The sequence below is a fragment of the Orbicella faveolata genome, unplaced genomic scaffold (genome assembly GCF_042242905.1).
Source record: "Orbicella faveolata isolate gen_17 unplaced genomic scaffold, um_ofav_v1 contig_15, whole genome shotgun sequence".
Classification (NCBI taxonomy): domain Eukaryota; kingdom Metazoa; phylum Cnidaria; class Anthozoa; order Scleractinia; family Merulinidae; genus Orbicella; species Orbicella faveolata.
This window is the reverse complement of record NW_028301542.1, coordinates 9,738,839-9,755,000: the sequence shown is the minus strand read 5'-3', so window position 1 is coordinate 9,755,000 and position 16,162 is coordinate 9,738,839. Positions and strand designations below refer to the sequence as shown.

The 16,162-nt window shown below is 39.7% G+C and overlaps 2 protein-coding genes and 1 long non-coding RNA gene across 3 annotated transcripts in view; 1 reads left to right on the top strand and 2 right to left on the bottom strand.

The window, feature by feature from the left end:
- Nucleotides 1-1,768, bottom strand: part of LOC149113473 (uncharacterized) — a 13,382-nt gene extending 11,614 nt beyond the window's left edge. Inside the window, exons 1-2 of the long non-coding RNA XR_016206817.1 lie at nucleotides 1,494-1,768; nucleotides 990-1,281 (exon numbers count right to left, since the gene is read on the bottom strand). This is a non-coding gene — a long non-coding RNA (uncharacterized LOC149113473). The remainder of the gene's footprint in view (nucleotides 1-989; nucleotides 1,282-1,493) is intronic.
- The window catches only part of LOC110051287 (broad substrate specificity ATP-binding cassette transporter ABCG2-like), a 22,600-nt gene extending 6,448 nt beyond the window's left edge, over nucleotides 1-16,152 (top strand). Inside the window, exons 4-17 of the mRNA XM_020757320.2 lie at nucleotides 300-414; nucleotides 1,087-1,239; nucleotides 2,897-3,054; nucleotides 3,338-3,489; nucleotides 4,292-4,390; nucleotides 5,331-5,527; nucleotides 6,420-6,485; nucleotides 11,180-11,262; nucleotides 11,735-11,824; nucleotides 12,160-12,284; nucleotides 12,940-13,094; nucleotides 13,734-13,823; nucleotides 14,360-14,430; nucleotides 15,275-16,152. Of these exons, the coding sequence (XP_020612979.2) occupies nucleotides 300-414; nucleotides 1,087-1,239; nucleotides 2,897-3,054; nucleotides 3,338-3,489; nucleotides 4,292-4,390; nucleotides 5,331-5,527; nucleotides 6,420-6,485; nucleotides 11,180-11,262; nucleotides 11,735-11,824; nucleotides 12,160-12,284; nucleotides 12,940-13,094; nucleotides 13,734-13,823; nucleotides 14,360-14,430; nucleotides 15,275-15,419 (1,699 nt within the window). The 3' untranslated portion in view covers nucleotides 15,420-16,152. The remainder of the gene's footprint in view (nucleotides 1-299; nucleotides 415-1,086; nucleotides 1,240-2,896; nucleotides 3,055-3,337; nucleotides 3,490-4,291; nucleotides 4,391-5,330; nucleotides 5,528-6,419; nucleotides 6,486-11,179; nucleotides 11,263-11,734; nucleotides 11,825-12,159; nucleotides 12,285-12,939; nucleotides 13,095-13,733; nucleotides 13,824-14,359; nucleotides 14,431-15,274) is intronic.
- Nucleotides 5,277-10,306, bottom strand: LOC110051288 (collagen alpha-1(XIV) chain-like). Its single transcript, XM_020757321.2, has 3 exons — nucleotides 10,091-10,306; nucleotides 7,625-7,896; nucleotides 5,277-7,077 (listed from the first exon to the last, which is right to left on the bottom strand). Exons 1-3 carry the CDS (start codon nucleotides 10,188-10,190, stop codon nucleotides 6,661-6,663), a joined length of 789 nt encoding a protein of 262 aa, XP_020612980.2. The 5' UTR covers nucleotides 10,191-10,306; the 3' UTR covers nucleotides 5,277-6,660.
- Nucleotides 16,153-16,162: the final 10 nt, after the last annotated feature.

The following is a 16,162-nucleotide window of genomic DNA, read 5'->3' as shown; positions in this document are numbered from 1 at the left end:
GAAATTAGCCTCAGTAGTATTGTTAGTGATAATTTCCAATCAAAAACATCAAGGCTGCAAGATGAGCAAAACTATGAGTTGAAAGCATGGATCAATTTAAAATCCAAGCACACTTTGCTCATGTTTATTGTGGGCCTATTGGGCAAGTAATATTTTAGTGGGGGCAACTGAAAACTGAAATGTACTGACCCACTGGGCAACTGGATTTCAAAATCTTTTTCCTGCCCTGATTTCAGTCAGGCTATAAAAATAACATGTACAACACTTTTAATTTCTTGTCAATTTTTTTCTTCTTAAAGGCTTCTTGACATATTAGCTGGACGAAAGGATCGCAAACACTTGTCGGGTCATGTCCTTGTTAATGGAGTCAGACAGCCTAGTAATTTCAAGTGTATCACAGGATATGTTGTACAGGTAAACTCTTCAGATGGAGTCTTGTGAACCCTACCAATGGACAGCAACTTCGAAATGTTTGCCCAACTAAGTTTCTCATGATTTAAGGTAGCTCAAAACAGTTTCCAGCAATTAGAGTTTGATACGTCATTATAAAAACTCTTTATCACTTGATGCTACAATCATGGTCTCAAAAAACTGCCCTCATTGGTGAACACTTTATTATCATTTCTGTGACACAATATGTTACCATAGCAACAATATGACCTGCTAAAAACACCCTTGATTACAGCTTTAGGGGCTTATAATTCAAAAACGACATAGTGAAATTGTTCTCTATAATTTATTAAATTTTAATAAGCATGATAAGACGCAACTTTTGGCAGAGTTTAAAAATTCGGTACATAAGGTTCAGAGCCACATTAAAGTTCCAAAACCTTTAAGGTTAACCAATGATTGGGCAGTTTTTTGAGATCATGATTGTAGCATCAAGTGATAAAGAGTGGTTATAACGACCCATCAAATTCTATCTGCTGGAAACTGTTCCGAGCCACCTTAACTAACTATTTTATTTAGGAACAACAATATAAGCTCACCTGAATGGGTACAACACTTGAAGGAGAGTGGAACTCAATAAACCAAGACCTAAGCTTGGTCTCTAAGAGCTATAAAATGCTATTTGTTTGCTTTTAGGAAGATGTCGTGATGGGCACCCTTACTGTGAGGGAGAATCTTCATTTCTCAGCAGCGTTACGACTTCCGGGCAAGCTGAGCAAACGTGAACGAGAACAGCGGGTGGATGCAACTCTCAGTGACCTGGGATTGTTTCATGTAGCGGAGTCAAAGGTACGTCTTGCTTCAAGCTTTACTAACAAATATGCTGGTTTTCTGTGGGGAATCGGGAAATAAAAATAAACATCTTGGCAGGGTGTTCGATAGGTCAGTACTCTGGATAACCTGCTGGGTCCCAATAAGATATTTTCAGGCCGTTTCACGAGTTTAATCACAGTAGTGGCTGCTCTTGGGGTTTGGCCTGTCTGCAATGCAGTTGAGTGGGATTGAAGTGAGCTTAAGTAATGGAATTTGAATGAGTAATTTACCTGATTTTCCTTTGTCTTCTATTAAGCGAATTTACAGGTTTTCATATAGTCAGTTTATGTTCGTCTGGTTGGGCAGAAAATGCTAGTAAGAAATCCAGTGATTTGAGCGAAGTTTTGGATTATGGCTGTTTGGGAGTGGGAGATCTGGGTACCACATAAATATGTGCGTAAACAGTGGCACCGCGCTGAGCTTTTAACACAGTTCATGCGGTATATCGTTATTTTGTCAAGCTGGAGAGGAGAAAAGTGCAGTTAAATCCGTGAAATTACGCAAAACGCAACGGTGACAGAATACATAAGGAGATGTGACACCGTGAAAACCTTGTCTCAGAAAGAAAGTACCGCTTCTCGTTCGATCATCAAAGCTAAGCCCTGGCGGGAAATAGAGCAACTGCGTGAGAAATTCAACGAACAGATGACAGACATTGCCAATTTTTTAAAAAAATTCTCGTTGAAGAAATCGTGTTACCTCTACCTCAACGACTTCAACTTCGAATCTTCGATACGATTCAGTGCGGGAGCGACTGCGAAAGCCTCATACGTTGGTCAGCGGATCTGCAAAAACGTAACAGGGAAAAGTGAAGGAGTGAAATTCGCCACTTAACATACAACTTGAAATATAGCTAGGCTATTTTCCGAGTTAAAAAGTGAAAAGAAATTCAGTGATAAGCGAGGTGGTATAGATACAAGATTAGTTCTTGTATTTCTTAAGTATTAAAGATAGCGGATCCATTTCTGTCAAGTCAGAGAAAAAAGAAAAAAATAAACACACAAAAAAGAAACAGGTTTGCTGTTTTTTGTTTGTTTGTTTTTTTCAATTAAGTTCATTCTGCTCAAGTACTCAACTCTGTTCATGCCTCTGTGGTCATGGTTAGGTTAAAAAAAGTGAGTAAGTCGTGCAGAAGTGTCATTCAAAGAAATAACCTCGTTCTAGGTTTGTTTCCCTCCTGTTAACAGCGTAGGCAAATGTGTCTTTAACATTATCTATAGAACCTAACTCCATCTTCACTCTTCTTGTTTTCTTTCAAAGACAGAAAGTAGCTTTTCATTGGTATATTTTGTAACTTTGTTTCAAATACAATGTTTGGACAAACGAGAGAGAGAGAAAGAGGTCTCACGCCAGAGAGGTCTCTTTCATATAAGTTCAGTAGCCAATTACGTTACGCAATTAACGAACATGTTAACGTTGGGTTCGGTTTTTGAGAGTTAAGAAGCCCTCGATATAACACGTTAAGGGCTAAAAATTGCGCCAGTTTGTTTGTAGAATGATTCCTTCTTTCTACGCAAAGTATTGTGATAATTAAGCAAAATGTAAACATTAACGACAGTAAACATTCGTTCACAAAGGAAACAAGTAAAAAGCATTCCCCTGTCCTTTGCTTATCTCTGATTCGCTGTCGTAGGTTGGAAATGAGTTCATCCGGGGGATTTCTGGAGGAGAACGGAAGCGCACTAACATTGGAATGGAGTTGATTATGTCGCCGTCTGTTTTATTTCTCGACGAACCAACCACTGGTCTTGATGCATCCACAGCTGTGTCTGTCATTCAACTTCTACAGGGGTAAGAGGAGTTAGCCGACAGTTTTTACGTTTAATTAGCTCGCGGAGAAAGTTCTCGTAACTACTTCTAACCTATCAAGGAAATAAATTCTTTTTTCGACCATTTGTTATTTTTTCCTTCACCTGAAATACTCAGGCTCCACTCCTCTGTTCACAGTGTTGTTTGTTTTTATTTTATTAGTTGTGCCTATTTGTAAGTCATTGAAATATCTCTAGACATTGCTCTTGGCATATGCCTGTATGTGCCCCTCAGATTGTCTATGTACCCTTTGCACATTCTCTAGGCTTGGTCGTCGAGGAAACACAGTCATAATGTCCATTCACCAGCCTCGCTATTCCATCTTTAAAATGTTCGACACCATTTCACTGCTGTCCAATGGCGAGTTTGTATACCAGGGTCCCTCGGTCGAGGCAATTGCGTACTTTGAGGATTTAGGTAACTTTCCTTAACTATAAAATGGTAGGCGGAATTACTTATTAATTATAATCCCGGAAAGGTTTTAGATTACACACTCAGTCAGTAAAAAACTTACGTTTGGTTTTTGTATATGAAATCCTGATGAATTCGCTAACAATACTTCATTGATAAACACTAGTAAGTCACATTTTTGACCCAACCACCCTCCTATTATCTTAGTGGCATTTGTAACAGCTTAAAACGATACCCTCACTTATTTAATGCTGGTAATTGGATCGCCTTTGGCCATAAAGTTGTGGTCGTATTAAAGGGGTGGTCCTATTAAAGGGGGAAAATACAAAAATGACAGAAAAGTTAATTTCCTTTCATAAGACATAAAGCCTACGATTAGGAGTTCATTCATTACGAATACCAATAGGGAAATACACAAATAAAGGAATATCAATGCCTAGTTACTTATTTGTAACCAAAACGACACAGAAAATGAACAGCATTGCTCCATGTGTTGCCGCGCACATAACAACGTAATCGAACGAACTCCATTCCTTTGCTGTAAAACAGTTGCTTTCTTCACTACTTTCACTGATTCAGCTAAAATAAGGTATTTACTAAAGTTAGCTAAATACAATCTCTGTAAAAGTACAGACAGGTCCATAAACGCAATTGTTGTTAACTGCTCAGTTATTTAGCAATATATAACCCTTCTGAATATATTTTTGTTATTATTCTCCTCAGGCGTTTTTGTTCAACATGCACTTATGTTACTCTTTTAAAAAAGCTGTTATCACAATATTATTTGAAAATTGATTTGAATTTTCAGGGTACATATGCGAGGAACACAATAATCCAGCAGATTTCTTCATGGATGTTATATTTGACCACGAAGCGGCACAAAGACTTGGCCTGGGTGACAGTTCAGGTAATGCTATCCTTCAATCACTTAGCTCATACTGTTTTAAGTTGTTTTAAACCCAAGCTTAACCATCTCCACATATTACCTTGAAAATTACGAAGTGGAAGCGCGGTGGCCTAATGGTTTAGTGCGCTGAACTCAGGACCAAGTTGTCGGTGTGTTCTTGGGCAAAACTTAACTGTCAGACTGCCTCTTTCCATCAAGGTGAATACATGGGAACCGGCGAATTTAATGCTGGGGGTAACCGTGTGTTTGACTAGCATCCCACCCTGTGTTTGACTAGCATCCCACCCTGTGTTTGACTAGCATCCCACCCTGTGTTTGACTAGCATCCCATCCAGCGGGGGGCGGGGGTGGGGGGGGGGGGGGGGAGTAAAAATACTTCCTGCGCTTAATGCGACATTGCACCATTAACCCAGATAGGCTCCGACTGAATGGGCCACTTGGCTTTACTTTAACAAATGAAACATGACGACCTTGCGGGATCGGGTTCAGAGTGGGATTCCAGTAGCTTTTATATCTTGCAAGAAGCTTCCCTGGATAGCACACTTATTCCAGTGACCACCAGGGTAAGTAACCCTCAGCAGTTTTGTAAGGTTGCTTCTACAACTCGTCCGTATACATGTGGAGAGAAGCAAGAACACAGCACATCAACGCCGGGGGAGGAGTTGAACCCACCCCGGTAAGACTCTCTGGGACCTCTATTTGTTCAAACACTGCCTGAATTGTTTTTAGAGCTAGGGAATTGTGTTATCTATTAATTTTTGTCAAGAACCAATGAAGTTACCCTTATCGAGAGAGTGGGCGACTCCGTGAACCATGATTTCCCCATCGTGGGTCCCACGCGCTAACCATTACGTCATTCCGTGTTCCCTACAAAGGACAACGGCTCTTCTATAAACACTTTATATATTGGCATTTTCATTGACAATTATTGTGTGTTTAGATACAACAGTGCTGTCAATGGATGAGGAACATTCGTCAAAACTTTCTAATTTACCCGAGATGTTTAGAAATTCACACCATGCCAGGAAAATTATACAGACAACTCAACCGATTTTTGAAGAATTTTCAACCAGCCTTCGAAGCGTTGGATTTTCTAATGAGACAGAAGTTACCTATGCGACTTCTTTCTTAAGTCAGGTAGGGTTCTCTGAATATCACTGTTGGAGCATTGTCACTCAAGTCTGGATCAGCGACACCAGTTGATAAGTAGGCCTTTCCAGGAATATCACGTAAAATGGCCTAAATATCTTTTCGGAAATTCTCAAAATATCTTCTAAATATCACAAAAATTTTTTTAACTATCTCGAAAAACCCTCTAAATAACACTTATTTTTGTCGTGAAAATACACCGACTTTGAATCACGTAGGCCAAAATTTTTAAAATTTTCTTGCAGTATAGAAATACCCCCAAAAATATCCGGATATTTGTGGACAGGCCTATTGACGAGCTCAGACATACTCAAACCGGTAGAAATTGTGGGAAAGATCAAGTCGGACTCTAAGGAATTAAGCGAAAGATCGAGTTTATACGTTGTAAATTTTATCGTCGGCCTCCGCCGATAACGGTCTCGGCATAAAATATTTTTTATCGTCTATGACCGACGACATGCCTGCGAAGTTGAACTCAGCTCAAATTCGTACGCATGCCAGCGTTTAATGCCTGGTGAAGGTTGTGATACTAAATGTTCCAATATGCTGGAACCGGCAGTGTTCCGAGGATGTTGGCGAGACATAAGAACTGGGCTGTAGGTACCATTGTGACTGAAGCGCCATCTTTGCTAATGTACCATCGACACTAATAGTATCGTTACTGAGGTAGCGTTCTTACAAATGTACCGTTTTAGTTAGGATACCAGTCACTAAGGCATAATTGTCGTTACATGTAAGGTATCGTTGCTACTTTTAAGTACCATAATGATTGTCATTAAAGCTGCCCTCTTAGTTATCTATCACGATTACTTTTATGCGTGCGTGATTATTGCTCAAGTACCCGGCATTGTCACCTTGTACTTTGTTTCTTGTGTTTCAGTTGGCCACTGTTTCTGGACGAGCGGTGAAAAACATCATTAGAAATCCGCAGACTTCCATTCTCCAGGTAAAAGAAACAGTACTTATTCTTCCCACAAATAGTAACCTCGAAATATCTTATTCAGTTAACAAATATTCAGAAGTGTACAGTTTGAAGACTTCCTTAACCAAACCCATGGTCAGGTACAGGATACTGCCAAAACATGTACAGTAAGCGGCCCTGGTAACAAGCTGTAACAGTTTTATGGGAGCGGAAAGTAATCGTCTGTATCTTGATAAACGATGTGTGTAGCAATCCCATCTACTAATCTTTTAAATGCCGCCATGTTGGCCACACGGTAGAAATGCGCATCAGTAGAACTCGGTATCAAAAGTAGCTCTTCAATCCTGGGAATCCGGCGACCAACAGCAACAACAAACATCTCTGGTCCCAGAGTCTTAATCTGCATGGTCGTCCAAATGAGCTTCTGTACCTTGATCGTGTCATTGAGGTTCCGCTCACACGGTCCGTCAGTCACCAGTAACACTCGCTTACGACTGCCGTCACGCACTCCCGAGTCACGGTTTAATAAGAGCATCTTGTGTGTCTTTCTGAATGCATCCAAAGTGTTTTTCTTTCCTCCTCTGTAATGAATTTTGCGAAGGCTTTCAATGGCGACCTTGCAAATGAGAAGCCAATAACATTGTTAGTTTTTTTCTCCGCAGCCTCTGTAACTAGTCAGTTTGCAACAAAAGTCAGTAGTGTATTTTACCCTACGGGTAGATCAAACGGGACTATGGATTCCCTTTTTGGACGAAGCAGTGTGTTTGATATAAACCCCTGAAATCGAAAAATACCTCCATTTATTAGAAATGATGGAATCTTAAGTAGACAATTCCTTTGGGTAAATAATGATAAGAGAAATGAAATAAATGAAGAAGCGTTCTCAAGTAGAATTTCTCAGAAAATAACATTTCCGAGGCCTTCACGGGAGTTGAACCCATCACCTTCCATGTGTATGTTGAACGCTTTATAGGCTGGTTTTCAATGGCGCGTAAACAGGAGCAAGATACGCAGACGCGAGGAAGTTGCAGTTAAGTAGTACGCCTTTTGTTGGGACATTTTCCTACCAAACTCGTTTAAGGACGGTCGTGAGCGGAGCTTTTTCATTTATTCGTTCTTGCCAAGAAGGCAATCAAAGAGAAGGCTGGGAACAAACCTCTTACCCTGGACGAGTTGAAATTGAAGTTGACAGTTGCGTTATTGCCGAATGTCACTGCAGCAAACTGTGTGTCAGGAGCAAACCTCGTCACCAGACTCCGAGCTGTGATTAGACTGAGATTAAAGTGTTCCTGTGAAATGGACGCCGATGAGTCCAGAATAAAAATGATGTCGTAATATGGAGTGTATCGCTTGCCTCTTGAGTCGGGTTGACGGTCCAGGAAATATTTCATTAGGTATTGCCTGGTTTCTTGTAGTGGAGGCACGTTTTGAAAACCTTAGAAATAAGACCAAAACACTTCAATTAGACATATGCTGAACGAGCAAGGGTCTGGGTACGAAAAGTTAAAATCAGTAATTTGAAAAACTGAGCCTGGTTCCTAAAACAGCATCTAAAAGTTAGTAACTTTACCAACTGTCAGTGTGTTTGGTTCAAACACGAAGATGTCAGTAATACAATTTTGAAAAGCTGTGATTTAAGAGAGCTTTTTATGGTTTGGACATTCCCGTCCCCGAGGCCGCGCTCCTTTTGGTCAGCACAAAGAATCGCGACCTCTGGCCGGACCCGATTTTCCTAGCATACGCAGAGTATTCGTTTCGTATTCTCAGCGCTGCAGCCAATCAGTTTTGACGGGAAGTCCGTGAATCGCGGACTTCCCGTGTTAGACCAGCCCAGAGGTCGCGATTCTTCCTATCAAGAAAAGCGGACTACTAAGTGATTAGTTCAGTGATGACAATGGCGGCAACAGCTTCAAAATGCCCTGGGGAGCTTATGAACTTTCCGATTAACATACGAGCGGGAAATTCAAATCATCGGAAAGACTAAACTTAAGACAAATTTTCCCCAGGGGAGGTGGCAGTGGAAGATTTTTCCGTTGCAAGTGGTTACCGTGGGATGCCCGGTAGGGACCATGGTTGCTCTCATTAACGGTTGATCGACAACGTTTGATTAGTTGTTGCTTGAAACTGAAGGAGAACCAAATTTTAGAGCATTCAAATTTCGCCCCATACACAGCTTAAGATCTTAGTTCGTAACTTTCAACTCCTGCAAAATTACCTGAATTAACTCTTCTTGCAATTTATTTTTGCGCTCTTATTAGCGGCTTGTTTTACTTGCGCTTTGCGCGCGCTCTGCGAAATTCGGGAACAGTTTATATTCAACTTTGATTATTTAACAATTATTCACCGAAGTGGAGGTGAACAGTGGTGGATCGCGGCGAGGTAAATATCCACCGCTTTCACCGTCACTGAGGTGAATAATTGTTTTAGTATATACCACCCAAGCTGAATAATCAGCGGACCAAAACATTACTCTCGGTACCCAAAGCGACACTCGAAGCCATTTTGTTTCTCTTCGGTTGCTCGGAGGTGAATAATACTTTACTAATCACCTCCGAGTGAGCGCGCGGAAAGTACTAAAAAGTCTCAGAGCACGCGCGAGTCGAAATGTTGTGTTGTAAACACCAATAAGTTAGTGTTGTTAATTGGTATTCTTTTAAAACTTTGAATAGATTTTAATGAACGTGTATTCACGCAGAAGTACTGTTTTTTTTTAGAAAAAAGTCACACCTTTGACAAACAAAATAAAAACATAGCGCGCGCGCTCTACGAAGACTAGAAAAAAATGACTGTAATCGGTTTCTTTTAACGCCAACAAAAAAAAAAGTTGAAGGCCATAGCGGTTGCAAAGAGTTACCACCCCGATTGTTTCTTGCAATCGAAAGCAACCTAAAATCACTCAAAGGGATATCAACAATAACGTTCTGTTTAACAGAACTTAAGCTTATCAAGTTATTTACAATTTCCTTTCCGTTGTATTTTTTTTCTCTTCTCGCTATACAGACTATTCAACCACGAATCCGCCGCGAGCAGTTTTATGAAACAAACGACTTACTTTGTTACGTGTCCCGCGCAACGCAAAACCTTTTATGAAACAGCAAATAGTGCACGCGCGCTATGATTATCTTGCTCGTTGGTAGGTAGTGATTTTTCTCCTTAAAGCTGAAGTTTCAAGGAAAGGTTTAAGTTAGTATCAACTGTTGGTGCTGGTCAAAAGGAGCGCGGCCTCTGGTGATTGGTAAAGTATTATTCACCTCCGAGCAACCGAAGAGAAACAAAATGGCTTCGAGTGTCGCTTTGGGTACCGAGAGTTTGGAGGGACAGACCCCAATCCCTTGCTCGTTTAGAACATGGCTAATTAGGAACTTATGTTGTGGAGGTGAGGTGAGCACAAATCGAATCTGTAATGGTTAAACTTTTTTCCTCTTGCCAGTTTTTCCTTATAGTGAATACATCTCAGCATGAGTCAGGATTGCAATCACCGTTGGAACTGTTTTCAGCTCTGGACATTTTGCAGTTTGATAACAGAAATATTTCAGAGATTACCACGTAAACAACATTGAGCAGACTCACAGGCTGTGAAGTTCATAGGCTTCTGTTACATCTTTTGCTTCTATATATGCACTACTTACGTTCATAAACATCTTCCCTTGTCTCCCAAATGGTCCCTTCGCCAAAACACGTTACAGTTAAAAAGAAGAAAACTGCTGGAGTCCGAGCAAAGTTCTTCATGATTGGCGCGATTCGCGTTTCGTGTACGATCGACGACGTGTGTGACCCTTAAAATGAACCGCCTAAGTCGAGATTTGTTTTGCGTCTGAAAAGAAACGATTCATTTGACATTTAAATCATTGCTCTGAATAACTTGACGATTGATCTTTTCTTTTCGATATCGTATATCGTGTTTCCATCAAGAAGAGGGATCGATTGCAAAAGATTGACTTGAACTTTTATGAAAAGAGAAAACAAAATAAAGGGTGCAACGGTTGAAGGGGATTGAAACGGGACTGACGAAGGAAATTTTTGTGCTTTCCAAGTGAAAGCCTAGAATATTTAAGAACGGTAACAGTAATGGTAACGTTTTAGTTTGTTTTAGTTTAGCAGAATCTGGTGGCCTACCTGATTTGGTGCAAAAATCTGCGCAAAAAAGTGTTATTTGTCCTTTATGTATGGGCCATTTTACCTCTTTGGCTCTGATCCACACAACTAAACATTATGGGTCGGTTAAACCGTCACGCGGAAAAGCTTTTCCCTGTGATGCTACTTACCTATTTACAGAGAATGTAGACTGAATAGAAACTTTGTTAGCATTGGATTTTGATTATGATAACATCAGATGTGTAAAGATTAGATGTGCCTGCACTACTTGATAAGCACTTCGCATTCGAAGCGCTTGGCATTTGTCCTGAGGAAAAAAAAAGTGAAACAAAAAACCCACAGATGCGTTGGTGTCGGGTATCGCCAGATCACTATACCCAATAGTTTTTGAAATGGCTTCGTTTTCCTTGCCTTCGTTTGTTTGTTTTATTTTTGGCTTCGGTCTAGAACAACAAGAACAGCGTTATACCACTTTTGCAGGCTGTAAAATTAAACACCGTTTATTGATATTTCTTCAAATCAATAAGAGGTCAAACGACCATCTGTGTAGATACTAGTACTCCTCTGGACCTCTCACAGTGTCGTACATCCTTCCTTAGTTCTCACTTTGTTCTGATCTGCAGTTTGTCACCATGATTATATTTGGCGTCATTGTCGGTGCTATTTATTATCAACTAAAGAAAGACGAGCACGGAATACAAAACAGGTTTGTGTTTAATCAGCACTTTTATTTCTTATCCTTTCTTTAATTCTCTTTCCATTTTCGCTTTACGTTCGTGTTGTTTTAGTCTGTTGGTTTAATGAAGAAAAAAATGTCCTCCACTTTCAGAGTACCTTGCATTAGGCCAGTTGACGTTTACCACATTTCTCGGATTTTTGCTTGAACATTGTATTGCTTTGGCACGTGAGAAAATATAATTGTTAGCCTACGTAGCAAGCGTTTCTGTGGGGTTCGGGAGCAAAGAATTACAGCGCGAAACGCTTGCTACGCAGGCTATATAATTGTGCTTACTTGCAGCCAAAGTAACTTTAAAGAGCGGAGGAGGCGTGGGAGGGCGGGGGGGGGGGGGGGAGGGGGGAAAGAGGGGGAAGGAGACGGGGAAGTATATAATGTCGGCTCTTGAATAGTGCTCGCTAGCTGGTATCATCTTACTGTCCTTGTTGGTGTTTTTTTGTAGAGTTGGTGTGTTTTTCTTCCTGGTGATGAACATGATATTCGGAAACCTGTCAGCAGTGGAACTGTTTATCAAAGAAAGGCCAATATTCATGTACGTATATTTTTCTGGTTATCATAACAGGCGTATCTTCTTTATGACAATCAGGTCGTCTCCTTAATTATAGTCTTCTTGTCTACACTCTCTTGTCAGCGAATTCTGTCATTGAAGTTAAGAATTCTCACGTATCTACCGGCTCCATTGATTGCGTTTATAGGAAAAAGAGTCAATGACAAGTCCACACATTTCCAAATATAATTCTAAATATTTTAACCGGCACCAATCGTAATTTTTGTAATTCTGACATTAGTCTGTAAACCTGCTCACTTTTACGTTGCACCCTAATGGGCAAAGCTACACACTTAAGTTTTGTCTCTTTCTTTTCTCAGTCACGAGTCTGCCAGTGGCTATTACAGGATCTCGGTTTATTTTTTGGCCAAAGTCATATGTGATCTGATACCATTGCGACTTGTTCCAATCGCTGGATTCTCAGCTATTGTCTATTTTATGACAGGTATGGTGTGCTAGTCAGTGATAGGTACTCAGTGTCCACTGACTACTTTGTCAGACTCTGGTTGTTCAAAAGGTGGATAACAATTTAAGTGTTGTTTTGTCGACACTTTATAGGGATTTATTCAACCGATAGAGTCATCCGTCCTTTAAAAAGTAATGAAAAGTGCACGATTATAGTGGTCAACGCTGTTAGCTTCTATCTAGTTTTCGGACATGCCACTCAAACAGACGAAGCAAGTAGCACAAAAATATAAAACGTCTTTTGAACAACCAGTAGTACCTAGCGTTTTGTATGTATGAGCCAACAAACAATAAGGCATTACTGGCTGAAAATCATAAAATATCCATTTAATTACCCCTTCACCGGTTTCGTTAAGCTTACACAGTAAACACTGAACACGCCAACGATTTTTCGTCTTTTCGTACCGTCGCCTGGGTTCTTCGTTATCGTATCAACAGAGTAATATAGTGTTTAATAAATTCCTGCCACAATACCTGAGGTAGACTATTTAGTAAAACGCTTGTTCCATGGGCACTTGTTGGATATGAGCTGACTATAACCAACTCAGAACTGCGCATGTCCAACACGAGCTCATGGAATGATTTTTCAATACTTATGTGTTAGTTTTAATACTAATGTTATTTTCATGTCACAGGTCTGGATACTGATGTTACGAAATTTCTCATTTTTACCTTGACACTGCTTTTGACCTCCCTTTGTGCTTGTGGTGTCGCTTTCTTTGTCAGCGCATGCGTACGGACCTTCGCTATAGCTAACCTCCTTATTGCCCTGCCGTATGTCTTCATGATGGTATGTCAATGTTTTTTTTTTCAGGTTGTCTCATATGTTTAAAGATTGTGCATCCCTGACTCTCTTTTCTGGGTTTAACCCTTATATGGAGCGAGGAAGGGAGGTACTGGACCACAGTCAGTATTGCTATCATTGGATCCGGAGAAAACATTCGCATATCGCGCTTCAACCAATCAGAATGCAATGCTGTTGTGGCCAAGCAACCTTCGAAACTTAACCCAATTATGATTTAGATTACATAACGTTTCTTTGTTACTATACACCCTATTCATAAATGGCTGCCAATTTTATATTCTTTTGTATGTATTAAAATTAGCCCAACTAACCTCGTTTTTGAGTTGATAATTTAAAAGAATTGTTACTCTCAAACAAGGTTAGTTGGGCTAATTTAAATGAACAGGGTCTATAGCTTTTCCATTTCTTAGCTACAATAGTTGAGAAGTTTTCTGGGACGATAGAGTTTTTAATAACATTGTCAAAATACCATTTTAGTCTCATTAAAATGATTGTGACTATCACGATACTGTAAATAATCCAAAGCTTTGGCAATTTCTTTGCTTGTCATGTTATCAGTTCAGTTCAAATGGTCAGTTGTTGTGGATCAGCACAATTACCGCCTTTTTCTTATTTTTGTCATAGGTTTTTGGAGGGGTGCTTGTGAATCTAAACTCTGTCCTTGATTGGCTCTCTTGGATAAAATACGTCAGTATATTTCGATACGCTATAGAGGTAATGCATCAAACTCTTATCCAGTTGGACCCCGCTAATTCCAACTCCGTTATTTTGAATTCCTCGTTATTTCAAACTCAAAATCATTCCCCTTGGATTTGCCCTTCAGTCATTTACTATCGGCTACATCGAACTCCCGCTATTTTGAAGTAATTTTCGTTTCTTTTGAGAGTTCGAAATGGCGGGGTTCAACTGTATTCTATTTTTGGAATGAAAGGAGGGTAAACGTTACTTTTATCATACGAAGACTCCAGTGCTACTCTTCCCAGCTTAAAAGATCTCAGTCACGCTAGTCTGAGTTATTTTGTCCACGCGTAAAATTATCTTTCAATTGAACGAAACCTGAAAGTAGTGGCTTACTAAGAAAGAAAGACACCAAAGAGATAGTAATAAATCATAAAGGAACAAGTATAGTTAAGGACAGAGAAGTACAAACGACGAGCTTGAAAAACTTAGGCTAAACTTGTAAAGATGCGCAAACCGTGACGTAGCAAAGCCTAACTTTAACTTCCGAAATTGTTTTCTCTCCATTTTAGTCACTTGAAATAAATGAACTTCATGGAATGAATTTCACTTGTCCCAGGAATGCTAGTGTCTTTGGACAATGGTATGTATGCCTAAACAAAAGCCACTGTCAAAACTGGCAGAAAATAAACGTTTTTATATGTGTCATTAAATATCAAACCACTTACAGCCTTCGCACACTTTTTTCTTTTCACTTTTTTGTTATTAAGTGTAAATTTCCATTTTGTGTGAGATACAGTTGTCTTTTGGTTAATACAGAATTCGCTCCAGAATAACACACATACATACATATTTTAGTGAACCTCCCCCGCCATTGGGGCTTTTCAGGAACAGTAATGGTGCTATTAGACATGTCCAATAACAGGCCCAGCTTCGAAACCTTATCAGCTGGTGTGTTTCTGTGTTATTGTTGTGCATAGCATTGTACTCTCAAATTGCGTCTCCTGCTAAGGTCTTTGTTCCCAGCAAAACTGTACCGCTCCACACCATAGTTAATAGAGGGATATGACTATGAACCTCGACAAAGTTCTTTATTTTATGTTTTTGTTGTCTTTTTTTGCCTTGACCGTGTACAGAACACAATAGTTGTTTACTACTGAGCGAGGAACTAACCAATCGAAACGTTTTGGTTACGTAATTCATGCATAGTTTATGAATGCAAAACAAAAGATTGTGCTCGGTCGTGGACCTTTTAACATAAATCTTGGTATCTTTGCTTGCCCCTTTGATGTTTGCCGGGCTTCATAACCATTCCCCTCTGTTAACTATGCCCACACTAGACGGTCATACCAGTACTCATAGTTACTTCATGTAAACGAAACGGTGGTAAACGGTTGAGGCGCGTCTGGCTTCATTCTAGACATTCTAGAACTGCACACGATTGAATCAGTCCTAACTTGTTTCTTTGTATTTTTTTTTCACTCAAGTGTTAGTCGAGGAGATGAGTACTTGGCATCGCAAGGCATTTCCGTGAGTGATCTGTGGTACAATGAAATCGCCTTAGCCTCAATGACGGTTATTCTGATGACTTTTGCTTACATCGCCTTAAGGTTGATAAAGAAGGAGAAGTAAACAGTAACTGACTCATTCTTTGCTGTTCAATTGCTACATGGGATATATTTATATTTGGTAGCAAATTGAAATAAATTGACAGCACTGTGAGTCAATATACATGGTGATACTGTGAACCTTCATACAGTATTGCTGAAACAAACTTAACCAAGTATGTCTCACACGGGACGACGAGGTTTAAATAACGAAAAGTGTGTAGCACATACGCAATTATCAAAGGTTATGTTATAAGAAAGGAAGATAGCAATATTAATTCTTTGTTAGCTTCTTTTCGTAGACAAAATTTTGATATTTAATGAGTGAGTGTTTTCCCAGTAAAACCCGTCGCTAAAAATTGATTATGTAGGATAGTACAAAAAGAAGTCAATTTTTTCTTCAATTTGATCATAACACTAGTGTAATTACCTATTCTTCGAGCTTGCTTCGAAGTTCTGTGTGCAAAAAGGCGTATATTTGTTCGCAAAGATGTAATAAAATTCTACTGAAGGTGCTAAATAGTTTGTTATAAATGCAGGACATATAAGCTTACTTCGAAAATTTCTACTCATTTATTGTTTTCTGATTGGTTGAGTTATCATGCACTATCAGCCGCTAGTATGCAGTGGCTGAAGGCCGTCCACAAAATAGCAGGTTTTTAGTTTTCCCAACATTTGTGAGGACGTTGCTGGATAATTCAATTACCGACAAGACCAAAATAAAGACATCCACAGTAATGCGACTTAAAAACCTCAAACTGTTAATGA